Source organism: Rhinopithecus bieti, unplaced genomic scaffold, assembly GCF_001698545.2.
Source record: "Rhinopithecus bieti isolate Rb0 unplaced genomic scaffold, ASM169854v2 scaffold_13577, whole genome shotgun sequence".
Taxonomy (NCBI): domain Eukaryota; kingdom Metazoa; phylum Chordata; class Mammalia; order Primates; family Cercopithecidae; genus Rhinopithecus; species Rhinopithecus bieti.
The window spans coordinates 855,734-874,316 of NW_016807867.1; the positions used below are offsets into that span (position 1 = coordinate 855,734).

The window sequence follows — 18,583 nt, forward strand, 5'->3', positions numbered from 1 at the left end:
ACTCGAGGCTAAGCAAAATCACCTGACCCTGGGTTCAGAGGTCAGACCCAGCTGTACATTACAGGGCTGAAGAAGGCCCCCGAATAAGGGAACACCAAAGGTCTACCTTGTTCTCTCTCAGACTGGCTTTTTTTTTTTTTTTTTTTTTTTTTGAGACAGAGTCTTGCTCTGTAGCCCAGGCTGGATTACAGTGGCATAATCTTGGCTCACTGCAACCTCCGCCTTCTGGTTCAAACAATTCTCCCTGCCTCAGCCTCCCAAACAGCTGGGATTACAGGCACCTGCCACCATGCCCAACTAATTTTGTATTTTTTTTGGTAGAGACAGGGTTTTGCCATGTTGGCCAGGCTAGTCTTGAACTCCTGACCTCAGGTGATCCGCCCACCTCAGCCTCCCAAAATGCTGGGATTACAGGCATAAGCTACTGTGCCCAGCCAGATGGGCTTTTCTTGATTGCTCTGGGTTCTCTGGTACATAGCTGCTGTTTCTCCACCTGGTTTCATGTATAATCAGATGTACAGAGTTTACTCAGTCCTGTTGCGTAACAGGAGGCAGGAAAGGGCGAGGGCCCCGGGAACAACTTTGGCCCTGCCACTTACTGGTCATGTAACCCTGAGCAAAATGACCTCCTCTGAGCCCCAGTCTCCTCTTCTGTAAATGGGTATACCACCGCCTACGCAAGGCTGTGTGGTGATACATGGGATAATGTCAGGGAGTGCCTGGCATGACGCTGGCACCCTGGAGGCTCCCCAGGAACGCTGGCTACTGCCTTCAGAAAATGGAATCTACTTCAGCTTATTTTATGTAGGCCAAAGCATCAGTCAGTGAGTAAATCAATACGCAAGATTCATTTCTACTTTACTTCTAGGGGGAGTCATCCCATGGTACCTAGAATAGGTCTCAAAGCACATGCATGATAGAAATGATTCGCTGATGTGACTCTGGTCAGACGTATGTTCTTATGAAAAACCTATGTTCAGGGTTTACCTAACATACATGGGGATACTCATCTTCTGCTTCCCAAAGCTTCCAAACCCCAGAGACTTCTGGGCCATATATCTGGCTTCCATGGGTAACTGGCTGCCTGGCTGGATGGGGGAGTGAGATAGCACATAACCCCATACACGGATGGGCTGGCAAGGACCATGACAGGGCTAAAAGAATCGCAACCTTAATGTGGGATAACGTTACCAAAGCTAAGATGACGCCGCAGCTGCCATCAGCACAAATGAACAGGCTGAGTTCCTCCAGGCCTGGATTACCAGCAGGCCGTCCTCCCCATCACCCCCGCTCGGAATGTGCACAGGAATCTGCGTTCATTCTCATGCCCATGTGGGGGTAGGACGCAGAGAGAGCATGAGATGTGAATGCCCATGCTAAGATATAATCAGTTGAACACTAGGAGGCATTTTCTTTTTTTTTTTTTGAGATGGAGTCTTGTTCTGTCGCCCAGGCTGGAGTGCAGTGGTGCCACCTCTGCTCACTGCAAGCTCCGCCTCCCGGGTTCACGCCATTCTCCTGCCTCAGCGTCCCGAGTAGCTGGGACTACAGGCGCCCGCCACCATGCCAGGCTGGTTTTTTGTATTTTTTTAATAGAGATGGGGTTTCACCATGTTAGCCAGGATGGTCTCGATCTCCTGACCTTGTGATCCGCCCGCCTCAGTGAGCCACCGTGCCCAGCCTGAGGCATTTTCTTAAAAAGGTGTTTTCGGTTTTCCTGCTTCCACCAAAGGACCAGGACAGGGTGGGGCAGAGAAGAGGACGTTCCCATGCAACTGTTTTAGCCCAGTCCTCTCCTAGTTTTCTATTGCAAATTGAAGTTGCAGTGGATGCTTATCTGCAATGGCAGTGGCACTTACCCTTTGCCACACTTGGGGTTAGGGTTATCCGAAAGGAACATGGGCAGGAATCTCATGAAGTCTCCACCCTGAGGCCTCTGTTTGCCCTCCGGAGTCAGAGGCCTGCAGCGGACGCAGGCAGGGTCAACCACTGGTGGAGACATGCAGGGAGGACTGTTAGAAGAATAGGTCTCCAGATTTTTTGTAACACATTTAAAAATACTGCCAGTGAGGGGCATTACTTTCTCAACTACCCATGATTTTCCTTACTAGTGAGGGATAATCTTTCCCCTTATCTAAAAGCTTCTGCCATGTCAATTTCATAGTTTAATGATCTGAAATACCATTTTCATCTTAGGCATACTTTGCATCGTTTTTTGCCCTGAAGTAGGTCTCCTCCTTCAAGAATGGCCTTGACTGGTCAGAGCCCAGGGCGTCCATGTTTTTATTAAGAAAATTCCAGGGCAACCTCGATGCTCCTATAAAACCATAGGGCAAAGTGATAAAAGCCCTCCTCTGAGAAGCTAAGGCCAGGTACCAATCCTGAGACGCAATCGCTGGAGTCAGGACAGGATGAGAAACCTTATCTGGAAACCACACTCCCAAGATGTGGGCCTTGTTCAGCCCCGAGGGTGGCTGCCTCAGCCAGGAATGACGTGACAATTTCAGAATGAATGACTGAGGAAAGGAACGATGACACAGGGAGGGAGACCCAGCTTTGATATACAAATAGGCATAAATTGAGGCACGATACAAATGATTTTTAAATGATAATTTGAAAATTTTTCAGAAAAAAAGGAAAGATTTGGTAAAGGAGATGAAAGTACCTGAAGCATTGCAGAACTGGTCAGTGACATTGTCCACTCGACAGCAAGACGACTGCGGCTTCACCCAGTCGAAATAATCGTCGATCCAGGATGAGGGGGCGAAGCCTATTCGGGTACTAGAGAGAGAGACAGGGTTGCTGACCTGCCCCATAGGGAGGAAGTCTTTAGTTTCAGTACTTTTCTTCAAACCTAACTTCCTTTTCTACACTTTATGCTGCTAACAGTCAAAAGAAAAACTACACGAGCACTTAATGAAAACAACCTTCCAAGTATTAGGTGGTAAATTAGTCCTTTCAAAGGTTTTGTTAAGGTAAAGCCAGATTTAACATACATTTTGCGTAAAAACAACTTTTCCAAGAAAGTCTATTTTCAGTGAGACATTTCAGGCCTGAGCTGATGGCCTGGCTGAGAGCCCCCCCACTGCTTCTGAAGTACAAGACGAGGCAGTACTGACTAGTTGTCCAGCTGCGCCGCATTAAATATCTGCTGCACCAGGGAATCATTGTTGCAGCCCATGCCACCGCACACCATGTTCTGCCCCTTGGGAGAAGTGTAGTCGTGCCCTTCCTCCAGGACAAAGTACACAGGCGGACCCGCGTGCAGGTACTGACTGATGGATTTGAAATAGTCCACTACATAGGAGTCCTGAAAGACAAAGAATAGGAGAGAGTGACAATACTCTGATAGTAACCAAGCAAGGTGAGGATCATGGAGAACAGGAGGGTGCCAGGAGGCTGCTGGCTGAGATGCCTCCAGCTGGACTCATGATTCCTAACACTGCCAGTCCTGCCCCCAGGGCCGCAGGCTGCCCCTCCTGCTAGCCCCACAATCAGGAGAGCACCTCCTAAAGTAACCTCATAAGACTGGTTGTTCGTGTTCTGCAGCTGTGCCCAGAGGGGCTCAGTGAGAATGCCAAGCAGCCCACACCGGCAGTGCACTGGGCAGTTTTCCTAACCCTGGAAACCCTGTCACCATTTGCAGTTAGAAGCAGGCACTTGCTTGAAACACCCACATGCATGTTTTGAAAAATGTATTCATCATCAGCTAAAGAAGTTAAAAAAAAAAGGAAGTCATCTTACATCTGGCATCGAAAGAAACTGATCCAATCCAATATCTACTTTGTTCAGGACTGCGATGCTGAATGACAGAACACCCACAAATATTGCTATCTGGAACAACAAATGAATCACAAGACAGAGACTGCTTAGTATAATAAGCTTACGACCAGAAATAAAATCGTAAGCACACACAAAAAGCAGGATTTTTTTAAAATGGAAAAGCTTAAATGACAGGTTAGTAGGGAGTACAGGGCAGTGGGTGAGACCACAGCACCCACAGTCCAAGTTCTCAGGTGCAAATCCTGACTCTGCCACTTATGGGCTTAGTGACTTGGGGCAAACCACTTCACCTGTCTTGGCTTCTATTTCCTCATCATTAAAGGAAAAATAAAAGTTTCTTTGCAACTGTCTGTGAATCTGAAACTATTTCAAAATAAAAAACTTAAATAAAACTCTTGTTTATATGGACTGATAAAAGCTCATGGGCAAAACATTTTATCTACTGTTCCATATTTTCTTTTGCTTTTTTTTTTTTTTTTTTTAAGATATATTTAACAGCTGTAAGAATCTCCTTCTTAGGCTGTCTGACTTCTTAGAAGGCATGTGATAATCTGTTTCAGTGAGAGGAAAGAGAAAAGCCACAGAGAAGCGCATACCACAATTGGTCTCATCCAGTCCTTTAGCAGAAGTGGAGAATAGGAGTTTTTGAAGAAGCGAAACAAACAGCTCTCTGAGGCCTGGACGCTTGTTCCATCTTCAGCACCTCTGACACAGCAAAAGATGTCTAGCCGATTTTTCTGAGGGCACAGAGGGGAACAAAGGTTATACCTGCTAGCTGCTTCCTCTAGATTGTAGACTCAAATTAAATAGACTATAATCCTGGCACCAACTTACCTCTTGACGATTAATGTCTAACCCCAAGAGACTCACGAAACAGGTAATCTGCAGAAGAAAGTCAATGAAGACTGCCAATCCCGCAAAGAGAGAGAAGGTGTGCACGGCTGGCATCACAGACATTGCTCCTGTCGGGAGAGAAGGGCTCTGCGTCACTTCTGTTTACAGCAGGGGCTCTCTGCAGGCCTTATGTTCATGTGCGTGTACAGACACAAGGAGCCAGCACAGGCCAAATGCATGAGAAGGCATGCTGCGGCTGGACATTACACCAGAACTGGGACAGGAGGCAATAAGCCAGTGCTTTTCAAAACGCACTCAGCACCAGACCATTTGGGGAGCCCCATCCTAGTTAAGTTATGACAGGAATTCAACCCCAATTCTACTATACTCAGGTTCACGGCAAATTAATGCACATTAAAATTTGAGAACCATTAACACAGGCCATTTCTTATAGTACCTTCTATGCTTCACTGTACAAAAGGGACAGTATTTTCCATTTATTACATCAACACTATTAGCCTCCCAGTTTAGTTAAGAGGTAATCGACAATCGAATGAGGATCAAAGGCATGAGGTAAGACATGGAAAGTGCAAACTGGCAGCCCATGAATCAGATGGTTCCTGTTTAGTCCACACTGTATCAACCCATCTTAAGATTAAAAAACTTTTTTTTATAAGTTGCCAATATTTAACAACGACATTTTACATAAAAATCTAGATTCACAGCTTTTCTTGGAAGAAAAACAACAACAACAACACAGACCTTGTAGCACTGCGTTGGCCACACACAACTGTCTTTTCAGACAGGACACGTGCACTTGGGCTGCCACAATCCCTACTCACTCCTACTGTCCCAAGGTCACTCCAACCTTGTGGCACAGTTTCTGCTGCTATTATCATCACACTTGCACTGGTTTTCTTATAATAGAAGTGAAAAAAAGAAAGTTTTTTTTTTTTCTTCCCCTGCACCTGTGTTTGTCAAAAGGAACTACAGGGCTACAGATTTCAAAAGCACATGGCTTTGTGGAAATGAAGAACAACAAGCTAGCATTGTATCTGTGTTGAGACTACCACCTACGGTGACCTTACAATGGCCCTGATTAAGCTGACCTTGCAGCCACATAGGCACTGCAGTTTGTGGCCTGTGGATGGTCTTCTTTGGACTGAGTGCTTCCAGTCCAGCCTCCTCTATAGTGGACAGAGTCACTTTGCTCTTACTACACTTCAGAGACGGGGCAGGCAGCCCCACTAGTGAGTCTATTTGATGATTCTCTATGTGAAAGAAACACAGAAGTGCTGACTTTGTTCCAGCTTATTCTGGCTCCTTGTAATGTGGTGAGTCAAGAGCTCCTGGTCATTAACAAGGCTGCTTCCCCAATGAGTTGTGTGCACACAAGAGAAAGACTGCCTTTGAAAACAATGGCAAACATCTTGTAAGCGAGTGCCTGTGGATTTGGGAGCTGCTGCTTAGAGTGTCATGTGGAGAAGGATTCGGTGGCTACTCAAGGATGCTATTTTCAACTATCAACATTCCCAGTGGCTACCAAAAGGGGAAAGTGGCAAGACGAACTCTAGGCCTCTTTCACCCTGAACCCCAACATCAGTGCTGTCCTGACAGTTAAATGAGAAGGAAGCCACCTGCAAAATCACATCTAAGATGCCGCTGCCAGTTGTTCTGTGGTCCATTCAGTGACACTTTCCTAGTGCAGAACGAAGCTTTAAAAAGGAGACAGCACAGGCGCTCACGCCTAGAATCTCAGCACTTTGGGAGGCCGAGGCAGGTGGATCACCTGAGGTCAGGAGTTCGAGACCAGCCTGGCCAACAGGGGAAACCCTGTCTCTACTAAAAAATGCAAAAAATTAACTGGGTGTGGTGGTACATGCCTTTAATCTCAGCTATTTGGGAGGCTGAGGCAGGAAAATCACTTGAACCCGGGAGGCGGAAGCTGCAGTGAACCGAAATTGTACCACTGCACTCCAGCCTGGGTGGCAGAGTGAGACTCCATCTCGGAGAAGAGAAAAAAGGAAAAAAAAAAAAAAGGAGGCAACACAAAGGGACATGTTCAGATACCCAGCTCCTTCTTTCTCCAGGCTCAGCGAACTACAGGACTGGTAGGATTGAAAGCATAATTACCTAAGAAAAATGCTACAGTCTCAGAAAAGGATGACAGGAACATACTGGGAGCCACTTCTCCTAGGACCCTGCCCAGTTGCTGATCCAGGGTTTCCCCTTGAAGACGTTCATCTCTCTTAAAAAAAAAAAAAAAAAAAAAAAATGCAACATTAAAATTTCTCCATAACAACGCCCCTTCTTGCTGCTTTGTGTTAACTCAACGGTAAAGATACATGATTAGCAGATGGTTAGCAGTGTCTTCTAAGCATATAAACTTCGGTGGGGGACTCCAATGTTCTCATGTTAATTCACTCAGAGTATTTCTACACTACGCAGCTAGGTACCACGTGAGAAACTAAAGGGAAAGCTGAGCCACACTATCAGGAAAATACACAGGCCGCGGGGACTGGACCGCTGACCATCACTCTCACGTGCACTGAGTCTCCGCCCAGTTCAGACCTACAGGATGACTGAGACCACCTTCTACAGCAGCGGGACATGTGTTGACCTTCTGCCTTTTTAGTGGCACCTCTGAGCAAAATGAATCTAACATTCTATACTATGCTGAAAATCATTTCAACAGCAGTCGTACCCAAAATATTTTCCAAAAGTGCGGTAGCCCTTCTTGTACACGATACTATTTAAAATGAAAAGATACTATTAAAAGACACTATTTAAAGATACAATTTAAAACAAAATTCTTACTTTATTTCTACTATTTCATCAACCAAAAAGAGGGGTGAAATTCTTGGTCCTCAGATGTCCACAGCAAGTCAAGAAGAGCGACGAGCCACACAAGGAAAGGAAAGAAAACACCCTCACAGGCCACATTCACGAATGCAGAGCCCAGCAGCCATTCAGACCCTGAAACCTGGACAGATGCTGAGCCCCGTGAGAATACGGAAGGATACCTGATAGGCCTGCACCAGAATGAAGATGTTGTCCACACCAACAGCCAGCACCAGGAACGGGATGACTTCAATCACAATGAGGGTCAAGGGCAACCCAATGTAGCTGAAGATGCCCAAGGAGCAAGCCACCGAGCTCAGCACGATCAGGATGCCCGCGATGCCCAATGAGATCTTGGAATCCACCTGAGAGGGGCGACAAAGACACAATCACCAGTTGGTTACAGGGCTGTCTGTCCCACTTGTTACTAAAAGGTCCTCCTTTTTACTTTACAGGGCTGTATCAAACCTAGAGTTAAAACTACAATTCTGTGTTTCAGAGAGGACTTGTAAACATTTCTAGGTCTGCCCAGGCAACACATGTTATGAGTTTGCATTCTTAGGTGATGGACTGGACAAATAAGAAAAACTGGATTATGCGAAATAAACTTTAAGATAAACCAAAAAGCTGGAACTGAAGAAAACAGATGTAGGCAACAGAAATGTTACATACAATTAAAACAGGGGGAATTTACGGCAGTTTTAAACACAATGGATTAAGAATCAAGAGGCAAAAATATGACGTTACACTGTGCACTGCTGTTAACCTCTAACATATACATATCCCCCGCTTACCAGAAGCCTGCGACAGCTTTTGATGTGCCCCAAGGCTAGGGAAATATATAGGAACATGATGGCATAACTAATTACAATGGTGAAGATATCACTGTCACTTTCACGATTTAGTTCATCTTCAATACTTCGTTCAGCACTGAAGGAAATGGTCAGATTGGGATTCTTGTAGTTTCTCACCAAATTAATAAACCTAAAAGGTAAGCAAAATGCTATATTTTTAGTTAAAACTTAGTGACAGCTAAGTAAGAAACTTCTTCCCAACTTTCATGATACAAAGGCCACGTTTTCTCTTTTTTGTTTTGAGACCGAGTCTCGCTCTGTCGCCCAGGCTGAAGTGCAATGGTGCGATCTCGGCTCACTGCAAGCTCCACCTCCCGTGTTCCAGTGCTTCTCCTGCCTCAGCCTCCTGAGTAGCTGGGACTACAGGCGTGCGCCACTAGGCCCGGCTAATTTTTGTAGTTTTAGTAGAGACAGGGTTTCACCATGTTGGCCAGGCTGGTCTCAAACTCCTGACCTTAAGTGATCCACCTGCCTCAGCCTCCCCTAGTGATGGGATTACAGACGTGAGCCACTGTGCCCAGTTCAAAGGCCATGTTTTCTTAACCTTTATCCTGCATTAGGATCCTTCATTTGCTTTTGTTCTTGTTTTGAAATAGAGTTTCACTCTGTTGCCTCAGCTGGAGTACAGTGGCACAATTATAGCTCACTGCAGTCTCGAACTCCTGGGCTTAAGGGATCCTCCTGCCTCAGCCTCTTGAGTAGCTGGCACTATAGAGATGTATCCCCATGCCTGGCTAATTTTAAAAATTTTTTGTGGCCGGGCGCGGTGGTTCAAGCCTGTAATCCCAGCACTTCGGGAGGCCGAGACGGGTGGATCACTGGGTCAGGAGATCGAGACTATCCTGGCTAACACGGTGAAACCCCGTCTCTACTAAAAAATACAAAAAACTAGCCAGGCGAGGTGGCGGGCACCTATAGCTCCAGCTACTCGGGAGGTTGAGGCAGAAGAATGGCGTGAACCCGGGAGGTGGAGCTTGCAGTGAGCTGAGATCCAGCCACTGCACTCAGCCGGGGGGACAGAGCGAGACTCCGTCTCAAAAAAAAATTTTTTTTGTAGAGATGAGGTCTTTGTCATGTTGTGCAGGCTGGTCTCAAACTCTTGGCCTCAAGGCACTCCTCCTGCCTCCACCTCCCTAAGTGCTGGGATTACAGGCACCATGCCCAGCCACTGCATTAGGATCTTCTATACTGGAGACTATCAGATTACAGTTAAGGTTCCATACATGCTGAATTTAAGTTTAGGGTTGGGCACGGTGGCTCATGCCTGTAATTCCAGTACTTTGGGAGGCTGAGGCTGGCAGATCACCTGAGGTCAAGAGTTAGAGACTAGCCTGGCCAACATGGTGAAGGCCCGTCTCTACTAAAAATACAAAAATTAGCCGGGTGTGGTGGCAGGTGCCTGTAATCCCAGCTACTTGGGAGGCTGAGGCACGAGAATCACTTGAACCTGGGAGGCAGAGGCTGCAGTGAGCTGAGATCATGCCACTGCACTCCAGCCTGGGTGACAGCGAGACGCTATCTCAAAAAAAAAAAAAAGCATTCAGTCTACTAAATCAAAACCACAATGAGATAGCACTTCACACCCAGGAAGACAGCTAGAATCATAAAGTCAGATAATAAAAAGTGTTGGCGAGGATGTGAAGAAACTGGAAGTTTCATGGACTGCTGGTGGTGATATAAAGCACTATAGCCATTTTGGAAAATGGTCTGGCAGTTCTTCAAACTATTCAAAGTGGACTTACCCTATGACTCAGCAATTCTACTACTAGGTATGTACCCAAAAGAAATGAAAACTCACATCCACAAGAACTTGTACTCAAGTGTTCATAGCAGCGTTATTCATGATAGCCAAATTGGAAACAGCCCAAATGTGCATCAGTTGATAAATGCACAAAATGTGGTATATCCATACAATGGAATGAAAAGGAATGGAGTACTGATACATGCTACAACATGAATGAACTTTGTGAATATTATGTCCTCAACATGAATGAACCTTGAGAATTTTATGTTCAACAAAAGCCAGACAAAAAAGTCCACGTATTATTCTATGCGCATAAAAGTCCAGAATAGGAAAATCTCCAGAGACAGACAGTATTTTAGTTGGTTGCCTAGGGCTGTGGATAGGAGGACGAAAAGATGGAGGGTGTTAGTTAAAGGGTGCAGAGTTTTATTGTGGAGTAATGAACATGTTCCTAAAATTGACTGTGGTGATGGTTGCACATATATGTGAATATAATAAAGCTATTGAATTGAACGCTTCTTTTCTTTTAAATTTTCTTTTACTTTTTTTTTTTACAGACATGCCTCACTACATTGCCTAGGCTGGTCTTGAACTCCTGGCCTCAAGTGAGCCTCCCAAAGTGCTGGGACTACAAGTGTGAGCCACCATTCCCAGCCTGAACTGTATATTTTAAGTAGGTGAACTGTATGATGCATGTACCATATCTCAGTAAAACATTTTTTAAAAAGTACTGGAGGGTATAAAGTGCAACCTGGTCTCCTAAGTCCTCTCTTCCCATTCTCCAGAGGTTACAAACACAGTTAATTTCTCAGGTCATTTGCTTGATATTTTTTTCTAAGCATGGACAGCAGTGTAAACAATATATATTTATATAAATATACATTGTGAACCATTTATTTACTTCACTGTCTTTTATGACAGCACAATATTCTATTGTATTCATTCCTTATTAAGTACATTCAGCATGGTCCCAAGTTTTGCTGATAGAGAACAATGCAGGTGGCTGGGTGCAGTGGCTCACACCTGTAATCCCAGCACTTTGGGAGGCCGAGGAGGGTGAATCACTTGAGGTTAGGAGGTCAAGACCAGCCTGGGCAACATGGCAAAACCCTGTTTCTACAAACAAATACAAAAATTAGCTGGGTGTGATGGCATGCACATGTAGTCTCAGCTACTTGGGAGGCTGACGTGGGAGGACCACTTGAGCTTAGGAGATTGAGGCTGCAGTAAGCTGAGATTAGAGTCACCGCACCCCAGCTTGGGCAAGAGTGAACCCAGTCTCAAAAAATAAATGAAATAAGTAAAAACAATACAAGGAACCTTTTTTTGCACACTTTTGCATTCCTGTGGAGGGAGAGATGTTTAAAGCATCTGCTCAAAGGTAAACGTATTTACAGTTTCTACTTAGCATCATTAGCACCAAGTGAACAAAATTACATAACTCAGACCTGCCATTGGTTAATTTAGAAAATGAAGTTTAAGTGCTTGCTGCAAGTGTCTAGCTTCCCACAAAACAAGGACAGTCTGCTCACACCCATGAGTGACTCACTCTTTTTCCCAGGCCTGGGCCCTCTGGAGCTTCTCTGTATCATTATAGTAGTTATTGACAGGGAAGGTAATCACAAGGGCAGTGGCGTTATTGTAGTTTTGATCTAGAAAGGAAAAATGTGACATCAAAAAGCAGATTACAAGCATGCAGAAAATTACACACATACCGGGGAAAAAAATCACAACACAGATTTCTCAGTGGAGCTATGGACTGTATCTCTGTGCTCTAAGGATTAAACAAGAGTTTGCTGAAGGCCGGGCACGGTGGCTCACGCCTGTAATCCCAGCACTTTGGGGGGCCGAGACGGGCGGATCACGAGGTCAGGAGATCGAGACCATCCTGGCTAACACGGTGAAACCCCGTCTCTACTAAAATACAAAAAAATTAGCCGGGCGTGGTGGCGGGCGCCTGTAGTCCCAGCTACTCGGGAGGCTGAGGCAGGAGAATGGCGTGAACCCAGGAGGCGGAGCTTGCAGTGAGCTGAGATCGTGCCACTGCACTCCAGCCTGGGCGACAGAGTGACACTCCGTCTCAAAAAAAAAAAAACAAAAAAAAGCGTTTGCTGAAATAGTTTTTATGTACTTCAGTTAATGAATAAAAAGGATTTTTTTAAATCTGAGGTAGGCATGGTTATCATTCAGGAAGAGTAACTCTTCTTTTTAATTATTATTATTATTATTATTTTTTGAGACGGAGGCGCCCGCCTCATCGCCCGGCTAGTTTTTTTTTGTATTCTTTAGTAGAGACGGGGTTTCACCATATTAGCCAGGGTGGTCTCGATCTCCTGACCTTGTGATCCGCCCGTCTCGGCCTCCCAAAGTGCTGGGATTACAGGCTTGAGCCACCGCGCCCGGCCTTTTTTAATTATTTTTAAAGGATACAGTACATGCATGTTAACAATCTCACACAGAACAGAAAGGTGTTTACTGAAAATTCTCTCTCCTTCTCCAACATCTTTTTGTCTTAGTTCTCCTCCCCATACCATCTGCGAATCTTTCCAGAGCCACTCCACACACACAAGCAAACACACAGATTCTTCCCCTTTCCCTCTTAACCACACAAACAGTAAAGTACTATTCTGCATATTACATTTTAAAATTCTGTATCTTGGAGACTGCTCCATAAAGAGTTTCCTTATTCTTTTCCTACAATATTTTCTAGTGTACTTTAGCCAATCCTCCCACTGATGAGTAGTTTTGCAATTTTTTTATATTACAAACGAAGTTACTATAAATAGCCTATAAATATTTTAATGTGTAAAACACATACTTGTAGAATCAATTCTTTTTTTAGGGGGGCAGGGGCAGGAGAGGGGACAGTGTCTTGTTCTGTTGCCCAGGCTGAAGCACAGTGGTGTGATCACGGCTTTCTGTGGCCTTGACCACCCCAACTCAATCAGTCCTCCTGCCTCAGCCTCCTAGTAGCTGGGACTAAAGGTGTGCACCACCATCGCTGGCTAATTTTTGTATTTTAGGTAGAGATGGGATTTTGTCAAGTTGCCCAGGCTGGACTTGAACTACTGGGCTCAAGCGATCCTCCTGCCTTGGCCTTCCAAAGTGCTGGGATTAGAGGCATGAGCCACTGCACCTGGCTAGAATCAATTCTTAAAGCATCATCACTGAATCAAAAACTATGTACATTTCTAATTTTGATAAATTCTCCCAAACTGCCTTCCAAAGAAGCTGAACTATTTTTCATTTCTTTTTTTCTTCTTTTTTAGAGACAGGGTTTCACTCTGTTGCCCTGGCTGGAGTGCAGTGGCACAATCATGGTTTACTGAAGCCTTGACTTCCCGGCTCAAGCAATCCTCCTGCCTCAGCCTCCCTTTTCATTAGTCAAGAAAATATTTACTGAGGCTGGGCGTGGTGGCTTATGCCTATGATCCCAGCACTTTGGGAGGCCAAGGTAGGTGGATCACCTTCGGTCAGGAGTTCAAGACCAGTCTGGGCAACAAGGCAAAACCCTGTCTCCACTAAAAATACAAAAAATTAGCTGGGTCTGGTGGTGCATGCCTGTAATCCCATCTACTTAGGAGGTGGAGGCAGGAGAATTACTTGAACCCAAGAGGCAGGGGTTATAGTGAGCCGAGATCACGCCACTGCACTCACCAGCCTAGGCAAGAGAGCAAGATTCTGTCTCTGAAAAATAAAATAAAAACCATTCTTTTTTTTTGTATTTCTTGTTTTGTTAAATTTCACACGGCCTCACCCACTCTTCTTTCAGGTTATTGATCATTTTCATGAGGTTTTTTTTTTTTTTCCTTTTAAGACAGAGTCTTGCTCTTGTCGCCCAGGCTGCAGTGCGATGGCATGATCTCGGCTCACTGCAAACTCCGCCTCCAGGATTCAAGCGATTCTCCTGCCTCGGCCTCCCGAGTAGCTGGGACTACAGGCACACACCACCACGTGTGGCTAATTTTTATGTATTTTTAGTAGAGATGGGGTTTCACATTTTGGCCAGGCTGAGATGAGATCTTTATTTATTATGAAAATGCCGTCTGCTATGCATACTAATATTTTTGTCCAGTTTTTTTTTTTTTGGTAAGGTCTCCCTCTGTCACCCAGGCTGGAATGTAGTGCAATCTCAGCTTACTGGAGCCTCAACCTCCTGGGTTCAAGTGATCCTTCCACCTCAGCCTCCCAAGTAACTGGGACTACAAGCACGCACCACCACGCCCAGCTAATTTTTGTATTTTTTGCAGAGACGGGGTTTCTCCATGTTGCTCAGGCTGGTCTCAAACTCCTAGCTCAAGTGATCTGCCTGCCTCTGCCTCCCAAAGTGCTGGGATTACAGGCATGAATAACTCTCGGCCCAATTTTGTTTTTTTAACTGTATGTTTATTTTCCACAAATGAAAATTCATGTACTCAAATTCATCAGTCTTTCCTTTTGGGGTTTCTGAGTTTTGTGTCTTGCTTAGAAATATCTTTTCTACTTAAAATTATTTTAAAATGCCTCCTGTATTTTCTCTTCCAGTCTCTACTTTTTTTTTTTTTTTTTTTTTTTTTGACGCACGCGCCAGTCTTTGCTTGTTGCCCAGGCTTGGCAGTGTCACACGTGACTTGATTTTGGCTCACTGCAAGCTCCGCCTCCTGGGTTCACGCCATTCTCCTGCCTCAGCCTCCCCGAGCAGCTGGAACCAAAGGTGCCCACCACCACACCAGCTTAATTTTTAAAAATATTTTTAGTAGAGATAGGGTTTCACCATGTTAGCCAGGATGGTCTCGATCTCCTGACCTCACGATCCGCCCGCCTTGGCCTCCCAAAGTGCTGGGATTACAAGTGCGAGCCATCGCGCCCAGCCCAGTTCTTAACATTTAAATTTTTTTTCCATCTGGAATTTATTTTGGTGAAATGAACAAGGCAGAGATCAAAGTCAATTGTTTCCCCTATGGCTAGCCAGTTGCTGACACCACCCCTTTTCCACCAATTAGAAATGGCATTTTCCTCTATGACGCAGAGTAAATTTTAAATACAGATTGCAACTTCTCCCCTGCCACTGAGTGAGGAGAAGAAAACCTATCTGGGTTCTTCACTGGCTGGGCAAAACCTGTTGAGCCTGTAATTTGGCTTCAGATGCCAAAGGTGTCACATGACTCATCACCTCATTTTATCAAGTACAACTGGTTCTAAAGTGCTACAGGAACCAGCAAAGAGCAAACCACCTGCTCTTCACACTGTAAGATGTCCAAATACTCAACTGACGGTTTAGAAGGAAAAAAATCCATCAACTTTGTTTCTTCTTCCACATACCTCACATACTAGCTTTTCTCCATCACAGGGGTTCTTGTCTGAGGTCCATGAGCTCCCTAGAGGGTCCATAAATGAGCTTCGAGGGCCCAAGACCTCCTTGAAGCTGAACAACAATGCAGAGGTTTGCAATTGCATTACTCTGGGGAAAGGCACTTAGCCTTCGACAGCTTCTCAAAGGCATGTGTGATCTAAAGATGGCTAACACAATCCACTTCTTTTAAATCTGGAATGAAACCCAAACCCAAAGCCAAAGCCAAAGGAGATACTATTTTGGGATTCAAGAGGTAGGAAATTAAAACTGCCCAATTTATGAAATCTTCATAATTACCACTTGACGCTAATGACAAAACCGAGACGACTTTACCTAAAAGGAAGAGTCAAAGCTTCTCTTACTTACCATCATAGCCTCCCAGCACAAGCCATGGGAACACTGGTCCACCGAACGTACCCAGACAAGGATCATGGAGCAAACTTGTATCATTCAGAGAGGCAGGAGCCCTGCCAAAAAGTTTAGAAAACACTTCCCAGTTAGAAGGGCCTCAAGGCGTCAGAGACCTAAACATTTACACAATGAACATTTGATGAGGTTGGCTGTATTCTAAGGACAACATGGGCCCCGCGGTTTCTCAGTTGAATAATACAGCTCAGCACTCACCTTTGGGAGCTCAGAATCACTGGGCAAGAGGCAGGCAAATACAGCCCAGTGCCATCAATGGCACATAGTGCATGCTACGCAGGCACAGAGAAGGGAGCAAACACTAAAAGGCGAAACTGCAGCCAAGAGGAAGAGACTGGATAGACCCAGACCTCCGAGGATGAGGGGGTTTCACCAAAGAGGAAGGACAAAAGGGTGTCTCACAATTACAACTGTGGGAGGAAAAAGGGAGGGAGAGAGAACAGTGAGAGGGAATGAGAGCAAGATGGTGGTTTAACAAGTCCTGTATGCCAGGTATGGCGGGACATCTAATCCCAGCTACTCAGGAAGCTGAGGCAGAAGGATGGCTATAACCCAGGAGTTTGAGTCCAGCCTGGACAACATAGCAAGACCCCATCTCTTAAAAAAAAAAAAAAAAAAGAAAGAAAATAATTCAAAGAAAAGATGTCCTGTCCTAGAGCACGGGATGCCCACCAAGGGGGCTCCTGAAGGAGGGGGCCAGTCTGGGAAGAGTAATGGACAGACAAATGCAAAATAAAAGGACTCAGTGCCAGTTAAGTAGTTTGGATTTTTATTCTGGAGGCACCAGGGAACAATGAGAGATTTCTGGAAAAGAAATGTCATGAGCTGCTTTACAAAGCTAGCTCGTGTGGTCAAGTGGAAGAAGGTCTGGAAATGGCAAAGAAACAGGAAGCAGGTGGAACAGTAAGTGGAGATCTTAGTGCAATGGCCCAGGCGAGGGGCAACTGGCAGTGCAGTGCAGACAGACAGCGGGCCAGTGGAGAGGGAGCCAGCATTTCCAGACAGACCATCAGCTAGAACTTGACCAGGTGCTGAGAAGCTTCTGCATATGACCCACCCGTCAGAGCAGATGGGTGACGGCATAAGGGAGGTCAGGTGACCTGCAGCGAGCAGTTGAGTCCCTTCATCCACAGCAGAAATCTGAGAGACCATCCAGAGGCTCAGACCCGCAAGAACCCCATGAGGAAGGTGAGGGCGAGACAGTATTCAGGGATAAAGCCTCAAGTCTGAGTAACTGGTAACTGTCACTGCCTTTCAACGAAATGGGGAAAATAAGCAGGTCAGCGTATGGTTCTGGGCAGGCCACCTGCCATTACTGCAGGACCCTCAGGTGAAAAAGTCCAGGAAAAGCTGGAGGGAGAGGAAAGGGGACAGCGCTAGAGGCGGGCCTGGGGTTATGAGGATGCGCACAAGCATATTAATTAACTACAAACCAATTCAGGTCCCTGCTGCCAGGAGCCTGCCACTCCCTGCACTGCTTCCACACTGGAGGGAACCACGCCCGCTTTGAGGAAGCACAAGGCTCACGCACCTCTGCCCCCCTCATTTTTGTTGACTTTTAGCTGTGCAACTGAGAGTAAACTATAAAATTTACATAACATTAAATGGTCGTCCAACTATCAATGTTTTTTTTTTTTTTTCAGGTAGCCTGTACCGTCTACCCTGTGGAGAACGCCGGTTTAGGGTATGGAGCATAAGCTATTGCGTTTTCACGAGTATAACTCATGTTGTTAGTGGTGATATTCTTGAAACAGTAAATATAGCCCAACTACATAAAAAGTCTTACTCTAGTAACAAACAAACAGAACTTAAGGTCAAAGTTCTTTAGAACCAGAAGTGAGAGTCCTTAGCTCTTGAGAAGTAGTTGGCTGAGCAGCGTCCTTAAAGGCGACAAGAAATAATTTCTCTTTTCTCATGCTGAAGAAATAGCCCCTGTGGTTTCTCAACTGGCTGAACAAATGTCCCTAGGCCAGGTCCCGAGCATTCGGGCAGAGTAGGCCCATCCGGCATCGTGCTGCTCTTCCTCTACCGGAAGAAGCCTTAAGATTCCCCTACAGGTCACCCAAGCACAGGTCCTGGAGTGACAATTCCCAATTATAAACGCCCCCTGCCCAGCTAGACACGCCTCCTAAGGGAAGCAGCTGCAGGGCCCTCCAATCTAAAACTGTGGGCCTATCCTGCCCCAACTCCTCACAGGCAGGCTGCCTCCCAAACAGCTGGGGCACTACAGGGGACTGGGCTATATATCTGAGAGAGAAGAAAAGGCATCAAAGGCTATTCTATAAATCTTGTGGGAGGTGTGATACAGGACACTGTGTTAGCGACCCAGGCACGAGGTAAAGGGTAAGGGGCAGCTGCATTCCTCAATCATGCACCGCGAGGGCGCCCTGCCGGGGCTCTGCACTTGCTGTTGGTTCTGCCGGGAACGCGCATCCCTGTGATGTGCCCAGCTGTCCTCCTTTCCTCTCCCTTTGTGCACATCTCCATGTTGAAGCAGTACACCCCCACTCTGTCCAGCCTTAATTTTCTCCTCACAGCACTAATCTCTAGCTGGCATGATAGCATATGTTATGTGTTCATCATCCGTCTCCCTCCATTAAGATGTAAGCTTCTGGCTAGGTGTGGCAGCTCACGCCTGTAATCCCAGCACTTTGGGAGGCCGAGGTGGGGGAGATCACTTGAAGTCAGGCGTTCAAGACCAGCCTGGCCAACATGGCAAAACCCCATCTCTACTGAAAATACAAAAATTAGCTGGGCGTGGTGGCACAC

At 45.8% G+C, this 18,583-nt stretch overlaps 1 protein-coding gene across 4 annotated transcripts in view; it reads right to left on the bottom strand.

The window, feature by feature from the left end:
• The window catches only part of NPC1 (NPC intracellular cholesterol transporter 1), a 61,311-nt gene that overhangs the window by 9,787 nt on the left and 32,941 nt on the right, over window positions 1-18,583 (bottom strand). For all 4 annotated transcript variants that reach the window (XM_017883998.1, XM_017883996.1, XM_017883997.1 and 1 more), the window contains exons 10-20: window positions 15,755-15,855; window positions 11,606-11,708; window positions 8,253-8,442; window positions 7,641-7,823; window positions 6,751-6,865; window positions 4,618-4,745; window positions 4,380-4,520; window positions 3,745-3,834; window positions 3,120-3,310; window positions 2,666-2,781; window positions 1,860-1,989 (exon numbers count right to left, since the gene is read on the bottom strand). In XM_017883998.1, coding sequence (XP_017739487.1) covers window positions 1,860-1,989; window positions 2,666-2,781; window positions 3,120-3,310; window positions 3,745-3,834; window positions 4,380-4,520; window positions 4,618-4,745; window positions 6,751-6,865; window positions 7,641-7,823; window positions 8,253-8,442; window positions 11,606-11,708; window positions 15,755-15,855 — 1,488 coding nt within the window. The remainder of the gene's footprint in view (window positions 1-1,859; window positions 1,990-2,665; window positions 2,782-3,119; window positions 3,311-3,744; window positions 3,835-4,379; window positions 4,521-4,617; window positions 4,746-6,750; window positions 6,866-7,640; window positions 7,824-8,252; window positions 8,443-11,605; window positions 11,709-15,754; window positions 15,856-18,583) is intronic.